The sequence below is a fragment of the Tinamus guttatus genome, unplaced genomic scaffold, assembly GCF_059628265.1.
Source record: "Tinamus guttatus ecotype Peru unplaced genomic scaffold, ASM5962826v1 Tinamus_guttatus_pri_ptg000287l, whole genome shotgun sequence".
Lineage (NCBI taxonomy): Eukaryota > Metazoa > Chordata > Aves > Tinamiformes > Tinamidae > Tinamus > Tinamus guttatus.
In genome coordinates this window covers 13,682,537-13,709,995 of record NW_028288821.1, presented here as the reverse complement: position 1 = coordinate 13,709,995, position 27,459 = coordinate 13,682,537, and the positions used below count along the sequence as shown (strand labels likewise).

The following is a 27,459-nucleotide window of genomic DNA, read 5'->3' as shown; positions in this document are numbered from 1 at the left end:
GCAAAGAGAATATACGAGTACAGAACGCTTCTATACGCCCCCATATATATGCGCACAAATACGCTGGAAAACATCTCTCAACCTGCGTTAGGCTGCAGGTGAAACGGGCGCGGGCGACGAATCACGCTGCGCTTGGGGATTGAGTTCTTTTAACGCTTGCCCTCTTCCTCTTCCTAGTCTTCTGTGTGTTGAGTTCAAGTTGGCCTTGCTGTCCTGCAGGAGTTAATGAGAAAACAGAATTTAAAAGTTGAGCAACACTGTGTTCCAAAGAGCAATTCTGCGTGAAGAGCTCAGTGTGTCACTTTGCTGAACAATGCCAAGATTTTTTGCACAGTGTGGGGTTTTCTTCTTGTAATAGGAAGTGCTTTCTGCAGACCGTAATTCACACTGCAAATGCTGTCTCTTTCTTTTTTTTTTCTTTTTTTTTTTCTTCTTCTTTAAACCCCCACCCCATCCTCCTTCCCTTCCAGAAATGAGGCTGAACTGCCTATCTAGTTCCTTTGTAATTCTCTTGGAAAATAAGGTCAGGCTTGCAAGAGATGGAAGAAAAAGACCTCTCATTAAGGTGAAAAGAAGCCCATTTTGGGGCTGCAAGAGCTAGGTTTGAGGCTGAGACCCAAATTTTCCTGATTTGGGTTGTTACTGCTTGTTTGGGTGTGTGTGGAGGGGGCCACATGGCCATCTCTGCATCTGCGCTTTGCGCTTCTGTCAAGATTCCTGACAGTCCTACAATACATACAAATCTAGTGTAGAAAGTAAAATAGACAGAAAAGCTGTTTGCAAGCCTTTTGAGAGCACAGGGAAAGAAAGCTGTCGTACCTTGAGAGGCCATTTGGTCCAAGAAGTTAGAAATACCATTGTTTTCCTATAGCGGAGAACATTATGTGGGGAATTGGGGCCATTTCTGTCTTCGGGAATATATCTGGAGACTTATGTTGTAATCAGACCTTGAACTTTGTATGATGATTTACAAAATGATCACATTGATGTCTCTGGTGCTTGGAGTTGGAGGAATGGAGGTTCTTAAAATAGTGGCAAGTAACATGGCACAGGGCATGCTAGCTGTGGACACCTGCAATATTGCTTGTCTGTTTATTTGGGAGCTGCTTTTGCCTGCTGTGCTTATTGCTTTGTTTAAACCTGTCTTGTATGGCGGGTGACTTTGATTCAAAATCCGTTTTAGGCCTATTTCAAGCACAGCTATTTTCAATCCAGCGGGGTGTCATTGCAGGAGGTTTGTGATCCCGCTAGCAGGAAGGGCAGGAGATGAAATCTTGCAAAACCTGGGTCGTACAGCCTCTGGACTGCACTGCTTTAGGAGGCATGAACCCTTCAGCTTGTTAATAGTTCACAACTGCAGGCCAAGGGCTGAGGACCCCTTGGTTTTTTTCCAGCCTAGTAAAGGATGCATGCGTGCAATCCCCTTTCTGTGTCTTGGCGTGGGCATAAAAAAAACTGTTTTCTTTTTAAAAACATGGGTGTCCTAATACTGGTAGGTTTCTGTGTTTTTGCAAGCAAGTTTATGTGTATCTTCTGACCTTGCATTTTGTTTTTGGCATGTGGCAATATTAAATGCATTGTTAGAAGTCATTTGGGAGTCGTTATTAGCCCACTCAGCCTAGAAGATGAATCTCTGTTCTTGTGCTCTAAAATGTTTCCTTTTACTCCAGGTTTGGGTACTCTAGCCATGGATCAGAAAGGTTATCGTCGAGGAAGTTACCAAAGCAGCACTAGTGATGAAGATATGGTAGAAATAGCAGGAACATCTCTGGACTTCTCCATGACAGATGATGACCCTCCACTTGACCAAGAGATTGGAGGTAATGCTCGTGTTTTTCAGTTTTCTTCTCTTCATAACAGATTTCAGTAGAATTTTATGTTGCTTTCTTTACAGATCTCTCTGGCTTCTGCATTGGGTGAAAGACTAACACAACTAGCTACAGCATAGCAGTCTTTGGGGCTGAGATACTCTGCCCACCAAAATGTGTGGCTTGGAATAAAAACGGTGTTGGCATTTCAAGAGGTGACCAACTTAGCTATTGAATCCCATAAGTTATTTAGCTCATCCTTTGGACTTCAGAAAACTTGACTGCTGAGAGAAACAAATAGGCACAATTTCAGATGTTTTCTCCTCCTTCTAGAATGAGCTGACCTCTTATGGGTAAAAAAAGGCACTCTGACAATAAGGTTAAATCATGGGAGCTTTCTGACTTAGCAGGGAAAGAGGAAATGTAAGTGGGGAAATAGTTGCCTGCCTAAGTGTTTGTTTCAGTTCTCTTTATAACTTCTACTGAAATTGAGAATCACTTGTTTCAGTGGTGACAAGCATTTGGGCTCTAGGTGTATAATCTGTCTTCAGCAGATGCAATGTTGGCCGCATCCTTTGGTGGAGCTTAATCGTTGTGGTGGAGACTCCTGTGAGCTTCTGTTTGCAGACAGTGTTCCTGATGCGCTGGCTGCCTGGAGTTTTTGTTGATGGTGCTGTTTGAAGTCACAGTCAAATTCTTTTTTTAGTTTGTTTTCCAACACAGTCAGGATCTCAGAAACTCTCCTTCTGCAGATTAGTTCTGGCAGCTCGAGTTCCCACAATGGTTGAGGTTCGAAGGAACCTCTGGAGATCATCTAATCCAACCCTCTGCTCAAGCAGGATCCTCCAGGGCACATTGTTCAGGATTGCGTCCAGATGGCGCTTGAATATCTCCAACGGTGGAGACTCCACAACCTCTCTGGGCAACCCGTTACAATGCTCCATCACCCTCAGAATGGCGGGCTCCAAGCTCCAGGTGCAGTCAAGTGGCTTGAGGGAGAAGCATCACATGTTTGCTGATAGATTTGCAAATTGAGATTGCATTTTGCATCTTTCATACTTGCCTTAAGAGCCATGGGCTAAGGAGCAGCAGGATTTTCTCCCTGGGCTAGATCACAGGTGGAAATGGTCAGCCTTGCATGCTGCCCAGAGCAAAGAGTGCTTGTATTGGGAAATATCTCCAGCTGGAAGTCATGCTGCAGATGAGCCTTTGTTCCAAACAGAAGTATTTACATGAACGCACCTACATCTCAAAGACTTGGGTTTTGAAAGAGCCTGGTTTAAGTTACAGCCCAAGTGCTTCAGGCTTGTTTTAGTTAAGAGGTTTTAAAGTAGGCAGCAGTTACAAATAGCACAGTATTGAACATGAAGAGTAATTTTGCAAAGCAACTTGGTTTAAGTAGCAGTTTCTATCACTCTTATCTTCTCTGTTTTGGACTTCAGTATTTATTTGAGCAGTAAAAGGAAGCAGATGAGATGTTCTTTGCTTTTCCAGGCTGTAAACCTGTGCTTTAGAAGCAAACATCTTTTTTTTTTTTTTTTTTCCTCCCCTCCCATTATGTTATCTTTACAACAGTGATAGTGTTTCTCATGCCATGCGGCAAGTGAATCGTAGCTGTGATTTGGCTTTGGTGTTGGCACCTCAGCAGCCGTGCTCAGCTAGCAGGTGGCACTTACATATCAGCACCCACAGGCTTCTTTCCTCCACACATGTGGTCCTCAAGGTGCTTTTGTACAGCAGGAAAATGTTTTATGCTCCTTATTTGCAGGGATCAAGAACAAACTATTTCCATGTTGCCTGTTCTTGAGCATTGCGCAGTTATTTGCAGAGATTTATCTGCAGACGCTCAGGTTTCTAAGTCTGACGTGCTGGCTTAGAGCAGGTCGTTGCTGACAGTTCTGTTTCCTGAATGCCTTGCTTTTTCTGCTCACATTGAGGCTTTTCTCCGCTCATGTAGTCGGTATGAAGTCCTTCAATGAAAACTGAAGAGATGTTGGTTACCCAGCACAAGCTTTGACACCACATTCCCAGGTTACTGAAGTGTTGAATAGCCCAGCACAAGTAGAAGACATGAAATTCCACAGTGCCTTTGTTTTTTGGGGAGGGAAAAAAAGCAGTGAGAGTTGCCTTTATCGTCCTGTGTTCTCAGTGAGTTTCTAGTCTGTTGGAGGTTTTTTCCCTGTTAGCCCCTGACAGCTCAGGAGATTTTGTTGCAAGGTTCGTAAGTGCCCAGACGTTGTCAGACAGTTGTTGTATCTGCAGCCCTGCTGTTTTTTTCCAAGAGCTGCAGAATTCTGAGGCCCTTTTACAAAATCTATGTTGAAACTATCCTCTTATCAAGTGCCTTGCCTCCTGGATGAAGTCATGTCAAGTTGTTCACTGTGATGGTGGGTCGTGCTGATTTCTGATTCCTTAATACACCTTTTCCAGACTATTATGAATGACATGAGAACGTTATGGTTTGGTCCATCAGCTGGGCAAGGATGCCAACTTCCTCTCTGTTACTCTAGTGCCTGTTTCTGAGCCCACTGCAGTGGGGAGACAGACGCGCTCTCCTTGGCAGCAGAACAAGGACATGCTTGGGTGTTACAGTAGCCTCTCTATATGTTTCGCTGTATGTACTTTACTCTTCACTTTACCCTCCATCCATGTAAAGCATGGAAATAAGATTGCTCTACACTTTTTTTTTTTTTTCCTGAGAAAGGCTTTATGTTTGAAGACTAAAAAGTCTTTTCATGTTGGATTTAGGGTTTTTTTTTTCCTTTGGGCTCTAAAATCAGAAATTGAGAATTGCAAGAGCAATTGCTCTGTCCCAAGAGCGTCAGGGACTCTTAGGGGAAGAGCACAATTTGGGCAAGGCTCTGTGGGAGGAAGAGGAGGATCAGTAGCTTGCAAGAGAGCTGGGAGAGTTTGTGTCTTTGAATCCTGTGTTTGCTTTGATCCTCACCAAAGACCTAGAGCTGTGAATGTCCTCAAACCAGTGCTTCACCTCCCAATATGACTGCACAGAGCATGGTCCTCCTCCAGCAACTGAATAAATAACAGGGCATTTGTGCAATGTTGCTGCTGTTTGCCTGTTGAGGTCTCTAAAGATAAGAGCTAGTTACTGCCACCGTTTCTAGGAGTCTTCGTGTTGCTGCTTAAGCTGCCAATGCTGTTTTGAAGGTCTGGGTCAGATGGAGCCCAGCCTATTTCTGGAAATCCTCCTCTCCCAAAGCTGTTTAAGCAACACGGCCAGGTTGTGCTGATGTCCCAACATAGGCTCTTTGCTAGTGGCTTAAGCTAATATGGAGGTCCGTAAGAGGCGCCACACATCTCAGTCTGCCAGCAGGTAACTATAACCTTGAATACAGAGGAAGGAAAAACATCTAGTGGTGGTGATATTGTTGGCCCTCTGCAGCTGGATTTGCTAGATGCAGAGTCCCCAGTTGAGAGGTTGCCTTCAGTATCGGTTCAAATGACAGTGGCTTTTTCAACTTGACGTTTTCTCTAAACTGCCCTTCACCTCGACATCCAAAGAGGGGAAGAAAAAGGCCTCTAACCAGCATGTTATCCCACGAGACCAAAGGTAGCATTTGGGTGTCGTGTTTCAGAGGCAGAAGGCAAGGCTTAAATGACAAGCTATTGCTAGCAAATTGGAGCCAGAAAAGGCTTCCTTGCCAGCCTGTTTCAGCAACTCTGTGCCTCGCGTGGCAGGATAAAGAGCGCTAGTGAGGCCCTGCAGCGGGCAGCCCCCAAGGATTGCTTATCAAGAGAGGACAAAAGATAAACTCTGTATCTGTATCTGCCTGCTTGAAGATAGCAAGCAAGAAGCACTGCCCCCAGCCCCTCTTAGCAAGCAGAGTGACTGCTAAATTGGAATAATGCCATTAATAAGTGCACCTGTTTCTTGCAGAAGTCAGATTTGGACCACAAGCTTTGAAAACATTTGGGTCCAGAAGAGCAAGGGATGTCCTGGCTACCATACCAGGAACATCAGCGCCTCTGATCTGATCCAGAAAGCTCCATGAAGAGCTTTTGTGTTCAGCTGTCAGGGCTTGTGAAACAGCGGGTAAGACTGCACGTTAAGGACAGCAATGGGCAGAGTTTTGTCAGGTCTCTGTGAATGGGACCGGTGGCTGAAGGGGCTCCTGCACATGCAGCTATAACCCGTTTGACTCCGAGCACTCCTGAGAGCCACAAGCTTGAGCAGCAGCTCGTTTCTGTCTTGGAGCCTTCCCCCTGCAGTGCTGAGTCTGTGCAGCGCAGAGGCTGCCTTCAGACCTGGGGAAACGTTTTCTGCCAGGCAATGTCCTGAATGCAGAGGAGCTTTTCTTGCAGTGCTGGGAAGAGACCTCTCTTTCTGCATATCAAGAATCACAATCCCTGGATGTAACCAGCTTCCTCTGTCCGTTATGTTTTGCCTGCCTGTGTTAAGGAAGAGAGCTCCTGTGGCGTGAGCCGCTCCCTGTGCTGTTCCAACCCTGCCCCTCGCAGGGAGGTGTAAGGGCTGGCTCATGTGACGGCCACCGGTGACGACACGCTCGGGGCGCCGGGAGCACTCGGCGCGGCTCCGGGCTCCGCGTCAGCCCCGTGCGAAGGATGAGATGCAGCCGGCGCTGCTGCGGCAGAGCTAGCTGCTCCTCTCCCCCCGGGCCGCAGCAGCCATGAGAGGCACTCGCCAAGGCGCTTCCACTGGGAAAGGGACGGCTGAGGGAGGGTAAGGAGGCAGCAGGAGGCCGGTCTGAGAGCGGAGCGTGTCCGTACGTGCGTGGCGCGGAGGTGGGCAGGCAGCAAGAAGCTGCTGCGCGGGGCTCCGAAGCTGCTGGGCTTTTCCCCACCCGTACAAAGAGGGGCTGCAGAGGGTGACTGGCCGGAGCGGGGTGCCGCATTGCTGTGGGATACAGTGGTTGTTTAGAGCCTTTCTTCCTTCTGCCTGCAAAATCCTTCCCGCTCGATTTGCGGCGCAGAGAGGGGACCTCTCTCTGGTGGTGCTGCTGCGTTTGCTGTGCTAGGGGAGCCGACGGGTAAAAAGCCCTGGAGCCTTGCCTTCTGCAGGTGACGGATGCCTGGACCTTTAACAGCCACTGATGTTTGGGGTGGTGGGTTTTTTTTTTTTTTTTTTTTTTTTTGGTGTGTGTTTTGGATTTTTTGGGGGGGTTGAGTTTTTTGTGTTTTTTGTGTTTTTTTGTTTTCTTTTTTGTTGTTTTTTGTTTTGTTTGTTTTTGTAATTTCAAGGAAGAAGCTTTTAAAATGGAGCATTAACCCATTTGGAGGGAGGCAAAGTGATCCAAAATGCTAAAAAAATCTCTGAAGTATGTGCTGTGCTCTAACAGGGCTGTGTTTCCTTTGCCATCTCTAGCCACCAAGTACTGACTCTAGATGCATGCGTGAGGAATCAGGAAGGCCTTGGTTGTATCTTGACGCAGCATTACCGAGCTCATTTTCATCCTTTATTCCTATCTGGTTATCCCAGGTTTCTCAGTTTGCAACAAGCCGAGGCAAGAAACAGAATCTTAGTAAATATTTATGTGTCAGCCATTTTATAGTTCGGTATTACCCTGAAAATATGCGGGCACTCTTGCTGTGTTGTGTCTCCTGGACTGTCACCTGCATGACCTTTTCACAGCAAGGTATTGCTGACGACTCCTGGATTCTGGTTTTGTGACGGAAGAAACGGATACTTTAAAGATCGCCTGGGCGGGATGAAATTGGTGCATGTAAAACAGGGTCAGTCTTCAAAACCGTGGTATGAAATACCTGGCAAGCCGCTTCTGAGAGTGAAAATTGAGTCAGATTGTCCCTTCTGCACTGGGACTCTTAGCAGAGATATATCCCGCTGCTATTGCTGGAATGATCCAGGCTGATTTCTGGGTGGCTTAAAGCACTGATAACAGATGCGACCTGATGCTGAGATGACCCGCGGGGCCGCTTGTGTTCCCAGCTAGGGCTGTGCTTGGCCATTGGGGTCTCATCCACGTTGCTCACGGTAGCTCTGAGCGGGCAGTGGGTGCCTGAGACAGCTGAAACCTGCTGGTCTGGGCGATTATTTCAGCACAGGAAACAAGGAATGACTCTGAATGCATCTTTTTGCAGTAAATGTTTCTCAAAATAGAAAATTGCTTCTGTTCACTAGGCTTAGCACCACTGCATTGATACTTCCTTCCTGTAACTTTTTAAAGTGGGCCGCATCTCTGGGAAAGGCTGCAGTGGATCTCCCAAAATAAAACAGAACAGAGAGGGCAAATAAGCCATCTGCAGCAAGGAGATGTGAGTGACTGTGGCACTTCCAGGAGGGCTGATCGCTACGATAGTTGAGCTATCGTTAGCTCAACTAACTCGGTCGAGCTGGTTGGGTTTGGAAGGGCTAGTTTGGAGAGCTCATCAGTCATCTCTTTCCCAGGTAAAGTGAGTGGTGTTTTCTGCATCCCACCACCCATACCTACTGAAACCTCAAAGGTGTCACTGCTAAAGTAATCTTGGAACAGCTTCAGGTTCAAATAAAAACAATCATGTTGCACTGGTGGTTCCTTTATTTGCCACCCAGGGCAAAAACAAAAGGGTGGGTGAGTGTTGCTTCCACAGTCCTTATTTCTGCTATTGCCTCCTGGCAATAGCAGTTCTGAACTGGAGCTGTTGACCAGTTTGAGCTGTTGTTGACTGGCAAGATGCCATATCTTGTAACCAGTATCAAATGTCTGCCTCCAGAGGAGGTGGTTTCCTGGAGAGGCTGCAGCAAAGCGCTCTGCAGCACGGGCTGATGCGGGTAGGCACATTTGTGAGGGGAGTTGCAGGTTCATCTGGGCCATGTGTGCTGAAGTTAAGGTTATTTTGCAGAACTTGTCAGCTATGTGTGATTCATCAAATCTGTGGAAAGTGAGTTTGGGAAGCCATGAGTCTAGGAAGATGGGGGAAGTTTTGGGAAGATGTCAGAGTTCCGTCTTCCTTTATCTTTCTTTTGAATGATGTTGTAGAGAGCTGACTATTTTTTCCGTCTTTCCTCCCAGCTCACAGAGTTTTGCTGTGGTGGTGTCTAAAATGCCAAACATTCTAAATCCTATTTTATCCTTTTTTATAGGACTTCTAATACTTTCTGTTCTCCTCTACCTTTCACATTGATAGGAGTTTGGTTTTCATCTTCCCTCCCCTTTTCTGGACAGCTGTCAGTGGTTGAGGTTACTTGTAGAGCTGTGTGCAGGTTTACTCTGCTATCCACGTCCCAAGCGCCGGCTTCCTGTAGATCCCGCTGCAGCTGGAAGGCGCTGAGCGCATCTCCCTACACACTGCGTGCGGCACGAGGAGGAGAGAGGCAAGTTGTAGGTGCAAGAGAGGCTGACAACTGTATCCTCTCTTCTGTGCATCACTTGCCACCATTCTTCCTACATTTCTTAAATGTATTAAGGGAGACTTCCTTTTGACAAAGGTGATGCATGGCAGACAGTCTGGTAGATGCCAAAGATTCCTGTGCGAGTTGGTAGGTAGATGTTACCTCCTGCAGGTGTCTTCATAGTCATGTGGGCCCAGTGCAGAGTTCACTGCTGTTTGCAGCTTTCTTACAACAACAGAAATGGTATTTTTCACTCGAGCGTGGTTTGGGTCCCAACTGTCAACAACATGAGTGGTGCCTGCTATTCAGGAGAACCAGTGTCCTACAAATGACGGACTTGTCAGCGGCGGTTCTGAGCATCCCAACGGCATGCCTGTAAGTTCTTAGAAATGGGAAAAAGCAACAAGGCAGGTTACACTTCAGCTCTCTGCATTTAAGATTGTTGTAGAGAGTGTGAGGATGAAAGCATGAAAGGTTTCCTGAAGGAATTTCCAAACTAGGGCTGAGCGGGTAAAGCAGTGGCTTTAGCAGTGGCTAAAGCAGTTTGTATCCACGCTTCTCCGCAGCGGATGCTGGACTGCAGGTTACCTGCCCTCTCCACTGAAAGCCAGCAGGAAGTTTCTTGCAGCATCTAGGCAGTTCTGCCTGCACTACCTGCACTACCTGCTAGCTTTGAAAGAAAATAGATGGAGTAACTGCTGAAGGATTCTGTCGGGACTGACTTGGAAGAGAGGCCTCAGTGCTTGCATAAGTAAAGGAAGGAGCTTTGAATTGAATTACAGAAGAACTTGATCCGTGTCAATTAATTTGTCGAGAAAACTGCGTGATTTCTTTGGATAAAGTTTCAAAGACTCTTGCTTTAGTTTTCCCCAATATCTTTCAACACCTTCTTAGAGCTGCTTAAAAGGACCTTTAAGAAACATGTTTTTATGTTAATGGCTTTTAAAAGGTTTTTTCCAATTAAAGGTGCTGTTGTTGTTCTGCTTTTGAAGCAAATGAAAGCAGGAGCAGCTTCACGAATATTTTCCAGGTGGAAAAAAGGCAGTGCATTTTTTTTCCAGTGCAGTTAAAAACCACTCAGGTCCCGAGCCTCTCCCCTGGAAACTGTAAGGGCAGGCTCCCTCCTGCTGAGGAGATCCGCTCCTGTGGCCAGAGCGTTGCACGGGGCTTCACGATTTGCCTCCTCCCTCTTCTCCTTCATGTTTTTCGTCCGCTCGTTCCCAGTCCTGACTCTTGTAGATTGCGGACTTTGGGTCACATCTCGTAGTTTATCATTACAGCTTTGAGCAGAGCAAAGGTCTGCTGTCAGCCAAGGCCTTGCACTGTGATTCAGGTTAATCTTTCAGCTGACTTCTCTGCATTCTTCCTTACCTGCTATTTAATCAGGGGGCTGTTGCTGGTGTTGCTGAGAGCCTGTCTCCTCCTCGCAAAAAATTTCCTTTGTGGTTGCCAGGAAAGCCTCTTGGCCAGCACCAGCGTCAGCGATGATGAGGCGTTTGCTGTTCACCTTGCTGAAACTGTTTCTACCCTCTGTGCTTGGGAGACCTCCACCCTTGGGACAGTTAAGGCCTAGGGCAAGCAGATAGAGCAAAGGGTGGTCAAAAGGGGTTGGTCGTAGCCTCCACAGTGTTGTAGGTGAACCCTCATGCCCAGGTGTGAGGAGGTAAGGAAGTAGATGCCCAGCACTCTCACCTGGGAACATGCTGAGGCAATCCGACCCACTGGATTTAGCCCCTTTTTTTTATGATGGTGTCTGCTATTGGTTGTTTGATTTCCTGGGGAGAGGATGGTAGAATTTGAGGGAATGATGAGTAGGAAACTTTGTTGTAAAGCATGGCTTGTGCCGTGCGAAGCCTTTGAGTATCATCTTCTGATGGACGTGGCCAAAACTCGTAGATGATGCTGTAGATCAGTAGTTTTGGTAGCCCCTCACTTTACCTGTCCTGTTCGCCCCTGATCTGCTCCCAGCTGTGGAAGGACTGTCCAGTGAAAAAAACTTTGGGCAGCTCCATCTTGAAAACCTAAAGATTGTCTTCTGTGGTGTGGAACAGATTACAGAAAAGGTCAAGTGATTTGGCAATAGTCTGTTTTTTGTTTGTTTGTTGTTTTCAACTTAATGAAGACTGTCAGCCCTTCAGATAATACAGACAGACACACACCTCCAGGCCTGCTTTGGTGTTTTTTGTCTCTACTTTTAGAGTGCTCCTAACTCACAAGTAATGGCAGATGGTCTTTAGATGGCTTTGCTTTCCACTGTCTCACTGCTTCCATCTCTCACCCTCATTTTGGTGCTTTAATCTTTGACCAGATCACCTGGGACTCGCTTCAACTCCTGGGTTTGTGGAAAAGTTAAATCTAAATGTGTAGGGGAGTTTGGTTTCTGAGCAGATGTTTCTAGCAGCCAACCCATCTCTAGATGGCCTGCTAGAGCTGGGGAAAGGGCTTGCTTGCTATATTGAGCTCAAAGAACTGTTCCGTCACTGTTTGCTTTGCCTTAGATCTCTGTTGGTTTTTTGTTTTTCGGGTTTTTTTTGCGTTTGTGTGTTTTCAAAAAAAAAAAAAAAAAAAAAAAAAAGGAAAACTAAGCAATGCTTAATTTCCACCCCTCTCTCCCCCAGGGTTTTCCTCATATAATGGAGGAGGGATGAATGGCACAAGCAAAATGATGGATTTCCTGGAGGAGCCTCTTCCTGGTGTGGGGACCTATGAAGATTTTAACACTATTGATTGGGTGCGAGAGAAGTCCAGGGACCGGGACAGGCACAGAGAGGTAATTTTTCTGATTTTTTCTTTGATGGCACAGAAGGCAGAACAACTTGCCAGTCTTCATCACTTTGGCAGCACCTATAGGAGAAATATCTAGTATGGAGGAATTGCTCCCAGGATAGGAATTGAGAGCTTCTATATAGTTTGTGAAAGAATCATAGAATCATTATAGTTGGACAAAAACTTTGAGATCATTGAGTCGAACTGTAAAGTCCTTCAACACCATCCTGATATACCATGTCCCTAAGTGTCTCATCTAGACATTTTTTGAACACTGCCAGGAATGGTGACTCCACCACTTCCCTGGGCATCCTCTTCCAATGCTTGACTCCTCTTTCCGTGTAGAAATTCTTCCTAATATCTAACCGGAACCTCCCCTGGTGAAACTTGAGGCCATTTCCCCTTGTTCTGTCTGCCGTTTTTCTGGAGAACAGACCGACCCCTGCCTGGCTACAGCCTCCTCTCAGGTGGCTGTAGAGGGCGGGAAGGCCTCCCCTGAGCCGCCGCCTCCTCTCCAGGCTAAAGAACCCCGGCTCCCTCAGCCGCTCCTCAGGAGCTCTGTGCTCCAGCCCTGCACCAGCTTCGCTGTCCTCCTTTGGACACACTCCAGCACCTCCGTGTCCTTCTCGCAGCAAAGGACCCATAGCTGAACACAGGATTCGAGGGGAGGCCTCAGCCGCGTGGAGCACCTGGGCTCACTGGTGGCTCCTGTTCAGCCGCCCTGACCAGCCACCCAGATCTTTTTCTGTCATAAGCTCTGCAGCTGCTCTGCCCCAGCCTACAGCACTGCTTGGGGCTGTTGTGACCGCAGTGCAGGACCCGGCCCTTGGCCTTGTTGAACCTCACACAGTTGGTCTCTGCCCATTGATCCAGCCTGTCCAGATCCCTCTGCAGAGCCTTCCTACCCTCGAGCAGATCAGCACTTCCTCCCAGCTTGGTGTCGTCTGCAAATTTATTGAGGGTGCGCTCAATCCCCTCATCCAGATCATCGATAAAGACATTAAAGAGGATGGGTCGCAACACTGGCCCCTGAGGAACACCGCTCGTGACTGGTCACCAGCTGGATTTAACTCCATTCACCACCACCCTCTGGGCCCGGCCATCCAGCCAGTTCTTCACCCAGCAAAGAATCCACCTGTCTAAGCCATGAGCTGCCAGCTTCCAGGAGAAGGCAGTGGGAGACTGTGCCAACGGCCTTCCTGCAGTCTAAGTGGAGCATGTCCACAGCCTTTCTCTCACTGGTCATCTGGTCGTAAAAGGAGATCAGATTGGTGAGGTAGGGCCTGCTTTTCATGAACCCATTTTGGCTGGGCCTGATCCCCTGGTTGTCAAACACATACTGTGTGATCGCCCTCAAGATGTTCTGCTCCATAACTTTCCTCAATGCCAAGGTCAGGCTGACAGGCCGATAGTTTCCTGGGTCCTCCATCTGACCCTTCTTGTAGATAGGCATCACATTGGCCAACCTCCAGTCATCTGGTAGCTCCCCTGTGGACTAGCACTGCTGACAGATGATGGAGAGAGGTTTGACAAGCACGTCTGCCAGCTCCTTCATAACCGTCAGGTGGATTCCATCTGGCTCCATAGACTTGTGAGTGTCCAAGGGGAGTAGAAGGTTACTGACTGCTTCCCCCTGACTTATGTGGAGTTTCTTCTGCTCTCCATAGATGTCTTGCAACCTGGGGGTCAAGTACCTTGAGGATAACTGATGTGAGTGTTAAGGACTGAGGTAAAGAAGGCATTAAGTACTTCAGCCTCATCCTTGGTCACAATGTTCCCCACTGCATCCAATAAAGGATGGAGATTCTCCTTGGCCCTCCTCTTCTTGTTAATGTATTTGTAGAACATTTTTTGTTGTCTTTTACAGTGGTGGCCAGATTGAGTTCAGTCTGAACTGTGGCCTTTCTAGTTTCTCCCGTATATAGGCTAGTGATGTCCCTGTACCTCTGGCATCCCAGTGAGCGCAGCAGCAACAGGGCCTGGGCTGACGGGTGGGAGAGTTGTGTCCCACCGTGGCTTTCTGCTTTGTTACCCCCTTCTTTGCTCCGTGGTGGATCTTGGAACCCAGTTTCCAGATCTGGGATTTGCCTTTGATGGGGAACTTCACAATCATCTCCTGGGGGTTAGTGCAGATAAAGGCAAATGGAGCCCCCAATTCCTGTCTCAGCTCCAGATACTGCTCATTCAATTGCTCTTGTGACAAATAGTCATGTCCACACAGCCCAGGAGGCATCCTGAAGGATAGTCACTTGGAACCTCCTTTTTATGTCTCTGCAGAGCAGCATTCTTTAGGTGGCCTCCAGTTTGGAGATTTCCCGAGGGGAAGGTTGTTCAGCAGTAGCTGCTAGCCCTACCCTCCATCTCCGAGATGTGTACCAGGTTCTGCTCTCCACACTGTGGATTCCTCTGACGAGCGAGCAAGCCCAAGGCTGGTGCATGCTGAGGCACCAGTCGTCGTCTGAGACTTCCTGCAGCTCTCAGTCCTGAATCCTCAACCTGCTCCTCTCGGAGCTGGGCTCGTGTCCAGGGTCTGCCGAGTGGGTGGCTTTCCTGGATGGGAGTGAACCAGTTTGGTCCCGTCGCAAGGACGCAGGCTGGAGGAGACGGGGGTTCACTGAAACACCCAGGCTCAGGGTTCTCTCTGCATCTGGGCTCCTAGCTGGCTTGCCCAGCATGCCATACTTCGTGACTTCAGCGGTTTCATGCAGTTTGCTCTGCTCTTCAGAATACCACAGAAGAACACAAAATGTGATGTGTCATAACTGATCCACTCTTCCCTGCTCAGGGATTGATTAAAAAAGGCTCCAGTGTATTTCTGAGGTACCTCCTGGCTGCTTTAATCACTCCTTTCCTTATGCCATGTTAAACTTAATGGATTCTGAAGCATAGCAGAACCTTTGGTTCAGTCTGAGCTCAGATGCATCCTTATTATGTGGACTATAAAGAATATAAGCATTTGTTCCACACAGTGCTTATTCATAAAGAAGCCCGAGTAATTTTTCCATCATGCGGTTCTGCTTGTGAGTCATGCTCATCCTCCTGGAAGCTGTGCTGTATGTTTGAGATCTGAAGGGCTGTTCTTTCAGGCTTCGTTCCCAGGGCTTTCCCATCCAGTGCAATTAAAACTGCAGAGAGAGAATTAGAGATGCTTTATATAAAGTATGTGTGTCCCTAACATGCTCCTTCATGAGAAACACGTGCTGGCAGAACTCTAGTAAGGTGTTGACTGAGTAAGCTGGGCTATTTGCCTGCCAAAATATTCTCCAATTTATTTATTTGTGTATTTTTTTTGGAGTCTAGCAAAACAACTTGGCTTTAGTATCCATGTATTATTTTTCCCTTTCCAGTATATGACCTGTGGTATAACGCCACAAATGAGCAAGGGCAGACCTAACCAAAGGTTCCTGTAGCCAGTACCTCCTCCCTAGTAAATTGTTCTACTCTGTGGATGATGGGAACAATTCCCAAAGATTTCTTGCCCTTGGCCACCCTGTCTTGCCCCCTCACCACCCCAAAGACGTGCTAGGTATGAGTTAATAAAAAGAAATAAAGACGATGATTCTAGCTGTTCTCCTTCACCCCCCACAAATGCTCTCATTTAATAGCAGTTACATGAACCGTGTACCTGTTGATGAAATCTAGAGGAAGGTGGTGATTAAAATAATTCATTCAGGCAGAAAGGATCCTTGCCTTATTTATTCCTAGCTTAGTGAGTATTTGCTCGTTTGTGAGTTTTTTGTTTGTTTTGTTGTTGTTGTTTTTGTCTTTTTTTTTTTTTTTTTTTTTGGTCAATGTGTCTTTTATCTGGGAATAATGAGCATGTACTGGAAGGTTTCCAAGCAGGCCTGGTAACCGAGGCCCACAATAGCCATTCTTTCATCCTTTTATGTGCTTGTCAAGAGCAATGAGGCTGACAGGCTTGAAACCTTCATATGGAAGGGGCAAACAGGAGCCAGGGGCTCTGAAGAACATCTCTGTCAGGACACGTCCCCAGCAGGTTGGAGTCCCGGCTTGGAGTGCTGTCAGCCCAAAGCCCTCCTAGGTCATTTTGCAGTCATAGTGGTATTGCCTCTGCTAGACCGTTCAGATCTAGCTGAGGAAGGCACTGTAAGGTGATGGGCAGAATCTCTTCTGGTCGAAGCAATGCCTGGGGTGCAACACAGCTCTCGAGGGAGGAGCTGGAGAGCAAGAGATGCTCTCACAGTTGCTACGGTATCAACACCCACATATATGGCCCTGCTAACTTGCTGAGGACAAAGTGCTCCGAGGGTTTCTCCAACATTCACATCAGCTTGTGCCATCAAGAGTTGTTAGCAGTAATTATTAGATTTCTGATTAGGAAGAATGGAAATGTCCTTGATATCCCCTTGTACATGTCCCATTCGGTGCTCCACTTGCAACAGCAGCTATCAAAGCAATGGTTGTGGTGCTGGGGTTTTGTTTGATTGGTTTTGTTTTGTTTTTCTAGATTACCAGCAGAAGTAAAGAGTCAACATGGGCCCTGATACACAGTGTGAGTGATGCTTTTTCTGGCTGGCTGTTGATGCTCCTCATAGGGTTGTTAGCAGGTAAGAGTAAAAATTTAAAACTAAGATCTAACTCTGTGTTGCAATATCAGGATTGATTCCTAGCACAGACCTTTGTCATCAGAACAGGAGAGTTTTGTCCCAGAAAATTAGTCTGGGTGAGGACCTCTACTGATACTTTGAGGCTCTGATACTGCTTTGCCATTTGTGGGTTTTTTTTTTTTTTTTGTCCTGTATAGAATTTTATATCTGCTGTTGGTTACAGAGCTCTGAAATCAGAAAATCAAATCTAGGCAAGTCGCAGCTGAACAAATGCTGGCCAGAGGGAGGTGTCCTGCAGTCAAGGATCCTTACAGCAAGCTTTTCCTTGGCCCTGGAAAGGCTGATGCCAAGCCCTGCTTAGAAATTTTTTTTGTTTTGTTTTAAACTAAACTTAGGTGAAAGGTCTCGGGAAGCCTTGAAATTTCCCCTGTCTCTTGGAAGCTTCTTATAGAGGCCAACCAAGACCTAAGTAACTTCAGAAGCAAACTTTAGACCTAGCACTGCATAAGTCAATCAGTGAGCTGCAGATAAGTCTTGAAGGAAAGAGGAAAGCAGCTAAACATTCATCAGGAGGGATGAAATTAAGTCCTCTGTTAATATTTACGGAGGAAAAGCTTCAAGGCAGTTTTCCATTAACCAAGAGATTCGCTAGATGTTAAATGTTACCTCTGGAGTTCTGCATTACCTCTTGCTTCTGCAGCTGAGGAGGCACCAAGCCTGAACTCTGTTGTGTTGACTTTGCATTTTAGTAGAGTGCAGTTGAGCACAGTGTTTTCTGTGGAGGATTGTGACTTCACTTGAAGTTGGGTGTGGTGGGTTTTTTTTTGTTTGTTTTGTTTTGTTTGTTTTCTGTTTGTTTTTTTTTGGGGGGGGGGATTGGAAATGTTTCCCAAACTTCAGTGTTATTCCCATCACTGACTCTGTGGTGTCAGTTCATCGGGTGGATTAATGCTTTTGTGCTGGAGACAGGAGACAGTAATGTAGACTGACCATGTCCCCCTGACGTGCAAATCCCTTCCTGCTTCTCAGATTATTTGCCACGTTGTATTTAATAAATGACCTTGCAGTGTGATGGGGAAGGACTTTTCTAGGGACTTAGGATGGGTTTTAATGCAATTTGTGAGGGTCAGTATTTGAAATATTATTAGGTGTATTAACTTTTTTTTTTTCCATATATACTGGCATAAGCCTTCTCTCAAGTTCTCTAAAGGATAAAAGCAAATTGTAGGCAAAAATAGCCCAACTGCCCTATTTGTTGGTAGGTGAATCAAAAATGTTTAGAGCTAACTGTGGCGTTTAGATATATGGTTATTTATTTTTAATCTTCTTTTTCATTCTTCCGTCTCTCTCAGGTTCCTTGGCTGGTCTGATAGACATCTCTGCCCACTGGATGACAGATCTGAAAGAAGGAGTTTGTCTGGCAGGCTTCTGGTTTAACCATGAGCACTGCTGTTGGAAATCTAACACAACGTTTACAGACAGAGACAAGTGTCCAGAGTGGAAGAGCTGGTCACAGCTTATTCTTGGCCATGGGGAGGTGAGGTGTGCCTAGTTTTGCTGCTGAACCTGCTTGTTTCCCCTGCCCTGCATTGCCTCTTAGTAGTGATCTGTGTATATATGCCATAGGTGAAACTCTTAAATTTCTCAGTGATTTGACATCTGTTGCTGAGGTCTTCCAAGGGTGTAAATAAGCTCAAACAAGTTCCTTCCATGTGGTTCTCTGTGGGGAGGCAAAAGCTTGATGCATTTAAAAAGCATTGGTTTGCTCCTGGGTTTGAGACTTACTGCTTGGAGAACATTTTGCCCCTGAACAGCCTTAGAGCAGTACAAAACTAACTTAAGTCCTGTGTTTCTGGCAGTGCTGCCTGGTGGAAAGCTTGCTCAACCAGGACAATGTTGATATACTTTGTTTACTGTTTTATATAATGATGTCTGGAGATCTGATTAGTTTATACCCCCTGATTAGTTTATACCCCTGACACAACAAACTACCTTGGCCTTGAAGTCACAGCTGCTGGTGGTTTCAGCTGTTGTGGAAATTCCTTGCTATTTCTGTGTTGATGGCACTTCCTTCATTGCACAGGGTTGATGTGATCTTCGCTGAAAATACCTGTCTGAACTGGGGCACTTTCTCTGCTTTTTAGGGGGCATTTGCATATATTCTCAACTACTTCATGTATGTTATCTGGGCCTTGTTGTTCTCCCTTCTTGCTGTGTTACTCGTGAAGGGGTTTGCTCCTTATGCCTGCGGCTCAGGAATTCCAGAGGTGAGTGAGATTGAGCAAAAGTGTTTCTTTAATTTGGGGTAGAGATCCATCATCCAAAGATTACTTGTGATTAGTTGATATTGGGACGGATAGACATGCAGAAGTTGTCTCCTTGTGGTTACTCGTGTGTGGGTATGGAATAACACTCTCTTGTACTCTAGAGATGTGCACTGGTTTAATGTATGCTCTTAAAAAAAAAAAAAGTATAAGCAATTAGGAGGTACAAGAAAAGTACATAGCAGAAAAGTTCATGAAGGAAAGCTGTAGGAGAATGTTGAAGGGTAGGGGTTGGGAATACATAACAACGTGAGAGCCCAGTGACCAGGACTTGAATGAAAGCCTGTAGAGCTTTATGTGCTTGACTTCCAGATCAAAACTATCTTAAGTGGTTTCATCATTAGAGGCTACCTGGGCAAGTGGACGCTGATCATCAAAACCATCACTCTGGTGTTGGCTGTGTCCTCTGGCCTGAGCTTGGGAAAAGAGGGCCCCCTGGTGCATGTTGCCTGCTGCTGTGGGAACATCCTGTGTCACCTCTTCACCAAGTACAGGAAAAACGAAGCCAAGCGCAGAGAGGTAAAATAAGACTGTGATGCCATCCCACTGTTGAGGTTGTGGGGTGGGAAACTGGGGGCTTGGTGCCCCTGGGGTAGGTAGGTACCTGGTTTGTAATGAAAGCGTTCATTTGTGACAACTTGCCCAGTTCTGCAGGGCTTGTTAGTGCATGCACTAACATTTCCCTTAACTCTTAAGAGTGTCTGCGGGGCTCGACCTCGGCTATATGAACAGACTGAGGCCCTTGCTTATGAGGACATACTTCAGTCATGACGGATACAGTGCAAGACCAAAGCTTCCATCTTGCGTGAAGCTCACTTTTCCTCACAATGTTTGAAGGATTTTTCCCCATGACAAGTCACTGCAGAACAAATATTGCGGGATGCATAGTATGCCATTGAGCAAGTTATCTCCTGGCAAACCAAGAATGACTTGGATTTCTCTTTTAGGTTTTATCAGCAGCTGCCGCTGCCGGTGTGTCTGTAGCTTTTGGTGCGCCAATTGGAGGAGTGCTTTTTAGCCTGGAAGAGGTAACATGAGCATTTTTTATTAGCTCTTGGCAAGCTGTTTTATTGCAAGAAGTGGTCTGGCTGGCTCTGAAATATAGCCCACTCATCACGACTTGGGTATGAAAGGGAGAGACAGTTCAATGCTGCTTGATAGATTTACAGGGCAACTTAAGCAACCTAAAAGCTGACCGGGGCTTCGGTTAACTCTTAGGAGCCCTGGAGAACTTATTTCAGAGGATGTAAATCTGTAGTTTGGCAATAAATCTGTCTTCCTGCACTCTGCCTGTTCTCTTCAGCATTGACTGCTCACATTCACAGGCTCTACTATGTTGTCTACGTGTCTTGTCTCCATTACAGCTCTGTCCCCACTATACTTCAAAATGAGTTTCTATATTGCTTATTAAGCCTATTTTCTTCCAAAGAAACTTACAATTCCATTTGTTTTGCCACAGATACAAAATAGGTCATTGCTGCTTGTTTCAGGATTAACTGAGAGGAGAAGGAATAGGACAGTTTTGCTCAGCTGATCAATAGTTTGCCCAGCTTGTAGTAAGTGCTGCTCTCTGGCACTCCTGCGCCTTGCAGAACGTGCCAGGCAAAGAGTTCTCTGGATGCAGCCCATAGCTAACCTGCAAAACCTTGTGTTGTGTGGGTAAGGCACCCCCACTGCAGGGGTCATTAAAGGCATTTGTTGCATTGAAAGTATATGGCTTGGGGCAGGCTATGAAGCACGAAGTTCAAAATGAAGTCTGGGGCCGTGCCTAAAAAGGAGGGTGCAAAACCTGTAGACATTGATCTATATTGTTTATAGCTTGCACAGTGGTGGTTTTGCGATGGGACAGCAATCAATGCAGTGACAAGATCTGAAGTGACTGAATCTGCTTTTTCCTTCCTTTGTAGGTCAGTTATTACTTTCCTCTTAAGACACTGTGGCGCTCTTTCTTTGCTGCTCTGGTAGCTGCGTTTACTCTGCGCTCCATCAACCCCTTTGGGAATAGCCGCCTGGTTCTCTTCTACGTGGAGTTTCACATGCCGTGGCATCTGCTGGAGCTTATCCCCTTCATCCTCTTGGGGATATTTGGTGGGCTTTGGGGAGCTTTTTTCATTCGCAGCAACATCGCCTGGTGCAGGCGCCGCAAGACGACCAAGCTTGGCAAATACCCCGTGCTGGAGGTGTTCGTGGTGACTGCGATCACAGCGATCCTGGCCTTCCCCAACGAATACACCAGAATGAGCACCAGCGAGCTCATTTCTGAGCTCTTCAATGACTGTGGGATTTTGGACTCTTCCAAGCTCTGCGAGTATGTGAATGACTTCAATAGCACCAAAGGGGATGACCTCCCAGACAGAGCTGCTGGCCCAGGAGTTTACACAGCCATGTGGCAGCTGGCTTTGGCCCTTATAATGAAAGTCTTCATCACCATCTTCACCTTCGGCATGAAGGTGAGAATTGCCTGTAGAGGAGCTTTAAGTTGCTCCATAATATGCATGTTTTTCTCCCCAAACTCTGCTAAAAAAGAGGGAAAAGTCTGCTCTGAGGGGATAATAAAGCATGGTTGCTCTGAGTGCAGTGGAGCCTCTTACTCTGAGTTTGACTATCAGATGAAATAACTACTAAGTTGGTATGGCCAGGTTTCACGGACAGTTTTCTGAATTTCAGGGTGAAATTTGAAAGGGAAAAAGGATGATTCCACATTCAGTAGGTGAAACCAGCACAGCTGGAAAATACTGCGCATGCAGTCAGCAAGTAATATTGTTGAAAAGAAAGGGAAAGTGCTGGTGGTGTGCAGGGGAAGCTTTGGTGTGCTTTCATAGTAGATAACCTTTTTTCTTTTTTCTTTTTCTTTTTTTTTTTTTTTTTAAAAAAAAAAAAAGAAACTCTTTTCTGTTCTGCACTGACCTGGTCTGCCTGGCTGTTTCAGCTGCTGAGAACAAGTGAATTCAAACAGAGATGTTAGAGCATGGCTTGTTTCGTTAAGGACAATGGCAAGCCCAGTGCTTTCCTTTGTTGGCTCGAGGACACGAGGTGCTACTCTGCCACCACCTTTTTAGTGCAGGAAGGGAAGAGATGTTGAAGCAAGGCCATCTTACCAGTTTTAGCTTTAGTATAGCCTCTAATACAGTCATGTTTTGAGCTTTTAATGCTGTCTTTCTGCAAAATGCCATGTTTACTGATGTGGGTACTGTGGTGGTGGTTTTTTTTTTTTTTTTTTTTTTTTTCTGTTTTTATAGGTGCCTTCAGGTCTCTTCATCCCCAGTATGGCGGTTGGTGCTATTGCAGGCAGATTGCTAGGAGTAGGAATGGAGCAGCTGGCATTTTATCACCATGACTGGGTCATCTTCAGTGGCTGGTGCAGCCCAGGGGCTGACTGTATCACTCCTGGCCTCTATGCAATGGTTGGGGCTGCAGCATGTCTAGGTAAGCACAGTGCATTTTGAAATCCAAGGTGCTAGCTTTGGACTTGGTTGGCTAGGGTAAAGAAGTGTAGAAAAGACTGTGATGCTGCTATTCTTACAGTCTGGAATAACTGACTTCCTGTCAAGAGCAGGAGACTTCGTAATGTGTTACTTGTCTTTCTGCCTTCTTTTGTCAGCATGAAGTTGTCCTGGGTTGTGATGGGTTTCCGTGGGGAATCTCCTGAATCCACAAATCAGAAAAAAGAACCCAGCAAGGGACTTTAGGTTTTTCCTGTAGGTTTTCAAGTCTTTTTACTGCTTGTTCTACCCATTAATCTTACAATGCATCTCTTCTTTCAAGCACTGTTTGATGCGGGCTTTGATTTCCTTGTTTTTGTGTATGGTAACAGCACTCCTGCTTGGCAGAAGTTCCTGCTGAGAAATTGAATGACTGAACTTGACTTTCACTGCAGCTCCCAATCCTCTCCTTCACAGAATAGCATATTAATCTCTTTAAGGTACTCCTTTACAGTATTAGGGGAAATTTTCAGTTAAGGAGTAGTCGAAGCTCATGAATATGTTAATGGAGACCCTTTTAAAGGATGACCAAGCTCTTTTTGAAGCTAATTTTGGAGTTAATTTTCTCTCATATTAAGTAATAAGATAGCGTTTCTAGCAGATTGGCATTGCCATTATATAATGCTAAGTAGAAAGTTTTGAACCGACATAGCACATGGTTTGTGGATCAGAAGATCTGTTTTCAAAGGACATGTGCTGCTAGGGTGTCCCATTACCTGATTGAAATTCATGTAGTCTTTGAAGGATGCTGAGTTCTGAGAAGGATTCATCAAAAACAATGCAGCAGGAGGGACCCTGAAGCCAGCACATGACATAATATACTAGAAAGGACAGTTGGTTTTAAAACCACGTTCTGTTCATGTTTGGTTTCCAGGGCTGAATATAGTGCCTGTTTCCTAAGTAGGAGTTCAATGGGACAACCATTTTCTAATCTGAGAGTTTGTCCTGATGGTTTGGCAGAGGACAGCTCTAGCAAACCTCAAGAACAACTCTGCTGGCTGGAAGTCCTTACAGATCCCTACAAATGTGCTCTATCTTCCTGTGTCCTCTTTGTAGGTGGGGTGACCCGAATGACTGTTTCACTGGTGGTCATCATGTTTGAGCTCACTGGTGGACTGGAGTACATAGTTCCTCTGATGGCAGCAGCCATGACCAGCAAGTGGGTGGCAGATGCCATTGGGCGGGAGGGCATTTACGACGCCCACATCCGTCTCAACGGCTATCCCTTCTTGGAAGCCAAGGAGGAGTTCTCACACAAGACACTTGCGATGGATGTAATGAGACCACGGAGGAATGATCCTCCTCTGACTGTCATCACTCAGGACAGCATGACAGTAGAAGATGTTGAGGCCATAATCAATGAAACAACGTACAGTGGCTACCCAGTGGTGGTGTCACGAGAATCCCAAAGGCTCGTTGGGTTTGTCCTCAGGAGAGATCTCATCATTTCAATCGGTAAGTGAAGACAGGATATTTTGTAGTTGAACCGTACATTTAGAGGCCCTAAATGGCATTGGCTGTAACTTACCAATTCAAACACCTCGCAGTGATGGTGAATATTCTTACTGAAGTCAGCATCCCTGTTGCCAAGCAGTGTGGGGCTTGCAAGCATTGAGAGCAAAGGACAGTGCAACTTGCTCAATGCAATTAGTGCAGCTCTGTTGAATTCATAAACCTTAATGCACCAATGTGAAGAATAAGACTCCTTGCCAGCAAGAACTAAGCTCGAGAGCTTAGCGAGAACTGAGCTTCCGAACATCAGAAGCTCAAGTACTGCTTCTGGTCATCGTGGTTTTTGCTGACTTATGTAGGGCGATACTTGTTTTGCTGATAAGTCAGGAAACGTTTGAGCATGTTAGGGTTGAAGGGCATTTTAGTCTTTTAAAAGTTGTGCCTGTGCTGAAATGAAGATAGGGATTGGTCATAATTATGGACACTGAGCCCCACACACCCTGCCTGTTTAGTCCTTGTTGATTGTATCCAGCAGGAGCTCAGGCTCAAGCATCTGTGGTAACCTTGGTCAGCACTACCTTGTGCAGCCACCAGGTAGGGTTCAGGCAAGCCTCGTGGTGAGCTGACAGGAGAAGAGATGCAGCATTCCTCCTCGCTAGGGTTAGCTAACTGCATTCTTCCTCGTTAGGGTTAGCACCCTGCAGATCTGTTCACTGCTCCAGCTCTGTTTGGGACCACATGAACACTGGTGCAAAGGAGCAGGTGAGATGAGGGTGGCAGCTACCTTGCAGGGAGGGAAAAGCAGAAATGTGATTGCTGAACAGCCGAATCTCAATGTATTAAACATGCATATGAAGTCTGCGGTGTGTTCTCCAGCACATGATTGAATGCACTATCTCAGTTCAAGTTTGAGAACTTTCTGTAGGATCAACATGACCTTCTGCTCCTGAGCTAACTTAATTCCATGGCAGTACCAGAGTAGCCTGAATAATTAAGTTGTCTGCAGCTGTGAATCAGCTCTGGCTCTTCCCCCTCTGTTTTAAGGTAGGTTTTCAGGGACAGTTTTAGGACACAGGAAGCACAGTCTTTTGGAGCATGCAGATATTGTCTAGGTGTCCCTGCTTGAGCAGGGGGTTGGACTAGATCTCTAGAAGTCCCTTCCATACCTTAACCATTCTGTGATTCTGTGATACTGCTCTTGAGTTCTCTTGATCAATATTGAGCTAAATATTTTGATGATATGGCAGCAAATGTAGCGAAAGCAAACTGCTGTATTGTAATTGTGGGCATTTCCTTCCATTGGGCTGCTTCACAGTACGACCATGATTTCTTGCTTTTGTGATGTGGGGATCTCCAGGGGCCCATTTAGAGGAACCTCATTCCCAAGATAAGCACAGTAAGGCATTGTCGTGGGTTACAGAATGAGGTTGAGGGTTTGGTAGCCTGCTGTGAGAGTTTTCAACATGTGTGTTTTGTTTTCTTTTAGACTTTTCTTTCTAGACTTTCTTTCCAGTAAGTCTAGTAATGTAAATATCAAATCAAAGCTATGATACAGCCGGCATCTAAATCGCTTGCCTAGGGAGAGAGGTGTAATGCAGTAGCGTAAATATCTCAGTAGTGGCAAGTACTTGGAGTCCTCGGGGTAATGATACACTTATTAAAAGATAGGATGGAAACAGCTGCACTCGGGTCATTAGGGACATGCTTTATGAAAGCACATGAGTGAAGTGAAGCAGTGCACCTTTGTTAAGGTCGGGCCAGTGTGGTCAGAGAAAAGCATGTGTTCTAGTCAGAAAAGGAAAGGAGAGGTGATATTTAATCAAATATTTCCTTTTTCCAGAAAATGCCCGGAAGAAGCAGGATGGGATTGTGAGCACTTCAATTATTTATTTCACTGACCACTCTCCTCCACTGCCTCCAAGCTCTCCATCCATGCTCAAACTCAGGAGCATCCTGGACCTCAGTCCCTTCACAGTGACAGACCAAACACCCATGGAAATCGTTGTGGATATATTCCGCAAGCTCGGATTGCGCCAGTGCCTGGTCACTCACAACGGGTGAGAATGCTGCTGGCGGGCTGTGCACCTGGCATCCCCTGGGATAAAGACCAATTAGTTAAATCCAAGTCAGGACCCACTGACCTTCAGAGAAGTGAATGTCTCTAGCCAACCAGAGCAACTGTAAACAAGCAATTGTGGAAGCCCTGAGCTGCTGCTGGTTGAGGCATTAATGAGAATAGTGCACGGCTAGTGAAATGGTAATGCAGATCCATACAGGGATGGGTATGACATCCCTAATGCAGATGGAAAGGGCTCGTGACCTCTTCCATCTCACGTTTGGTCATGCACCTTGTGTAATGATTTGAATTCACTTTAGTGTCAGTTTGAAAGTTCTGTGTTGAGGTAGGAATGAGGACAAAGAATTAAAACTAATGATAGTGTGATTTAAATCTGTTCCCTGAAGTGTTATGCTATGGAAGGAGTTGTTGTTTGTGTTACCAGGCATGTTAGTGATGCACTTGGTCTAGTTGAACTATTCTGCTTCTTGCAAGAAATAACATTGTTAACCAACAGTTTACAGCAGTAGATTTGTTTAATTAGCCCCTGCATTAATGTATTTTGGTATGGCTGTGATAAAACCACATAAAAAATAAAAGCTGCTGAGACTATCAGGACTTAAAATGCAGTTCTAGAAATTCAGATTCTGGGAACTGATGCACTGATGATGTTTTTATGTTTGTTTTTTAGGAAGTTACTTGGGATCATTACCAAAAAGGATGTATTAAAGCATATTGCACAGCTGGCTAACCAGGACCCAGATTCTATACTGTTCAATTAAAAGCAGACTGATAGGTATCGTGTGTTCTGCACAGAAGAAACTTTATAATAAAGATCCTGGATGTTCTTTCCTATTTTTACAGAGACCTTGAGACTGTTTTTGACATTCCCTTCTGTGGAGCTGAAGAAGATATATATATTTTTTTTTTTTCTACAGGATAACCAATTGCACTACATAATCTGTGGAAATTAATCTTCTCTTTAGAAGAAAAAGGACTTTATTTACATTGCTTTCGTGAAGTTGCATTGGAAAAATTCCATGAAGGAGTAAAAGCAAAATGCTACAGAATTATCTCTCTTTTTATTTTATTTGAATTCTTGTACCTAATGTGGGGAGGGAAGGACAAGTACCCAGCTCTGTGTCTTCAGAAGCTTTGAAGGAGAAGGATGTTTTTTGCGTGCAGCATGTTCAGGTGGTGACAGAAAGATGCACTTGTAACTCAGGGGCAGTGTGTTCCTGGTTTGCCTCTTAGTCCTTCGATAACCAGGCTGGAAGAGAGAGAAGAAAAGAGAAAAGCATGTACCAAATTGTAAGACAACTTTGTATCTGACCCCATATAACTGACCTCAGCTCCTTAGTTATCAGTATCAGCTAGCTGAGGACATTCTGGTGAAAGAAGGAAAACGGACAAACAAATCGCCCAAAGAGCAGATCTGCTTAAAACTGGACTCTGTTTCTGATTGGGAAGAAGCTTATTTTGATTACTCTTTTGTGAATGTATTTAATTTCACTTGCCTGCTAGGAGAATATGAAGGAGGAGGCAGGAGTCAAGGATTCTATTCTTGTTCTCCTTAGGAATATGCCTTGTTTTTTGGTTTTTCTTTGTTTTCTTTAGATATCTGCCTAAGGATTTATCCTCTGGCTGGCAACTGGAACGGCAAAGGCTGTGTCCTAAGTTATTACCCTGGTTTTACT

The 27,459-nt window shown here is 45.7% G+C and overlaps 1 protein-coding gene across 2 annotated transcripts; it reads left to right on the top strand.

Moving 5' to 3' along the window:
* Positions 1-1,643: 1,643 nt before the first annotated feature.
* Positions 1,644-26,936, top strand: LOC104568123 (Cl-/H+ antiporter 5). Of its 2 annotated transcripts, XM_010215010.2 has the most exons (12): positions 1,644-1,820; positions 11,733-11,884; positions 16,349-16,448; positions 17,801-17,985; positions 18,593-18,715; positions 19,085-19,291; positions 19,720-19,800; positions 20,680-21,222; positions 22,012-22,198; positions 23,311-23,709; positions 25,547-25,763; positions 26,454-26,936. In XM_010215010.2, exons 1-12 carry the CDS (start codon positions 1,652-1,654, stop codon positions 26,542-26,544), a joined length of 2,454 nt encoding a protein of 817 aa, XP_010213312.2. In that variant the 5' UTR covers positions 1,644-1,651; the 3' UTR covers positions 26,545-26,936. The 2 variants fall into 2 exon arrangements, with proteins under 2 accessions (XP_010213312.2, XP_088383729.1); XM_088527603.1 differs by lacking the exon at positions 23,311-23,709.
* Positions 26,937-27,459: the final 523 nt, after the last annotated feature.

Bases quoted from the DNA above. Each gene is read 5' to 3' on its own strand.
- LOC104568123 (XM_010215010.2), top strand. From the start codon at position 1,652: ATGTTTCCTTTTACTCCAGGTTTGGGTACTCTAGCCATGGATCAGAAA. The intron at 21,223-22,011 runs GTGAGAATTGCC...CTGTTTTTATAG, and splicing joins TCTTCACCTTCGGCATGAAG to GTGCCTTCAGGTCTCTTCAT. The intron at 25,764-26,453 runs GTGAGAATGCTG...TTTGTTTTTTAG, and splicing joins TGCCTGGTCACTCACAACGG to GAAGTTACTTGGGATCATTA.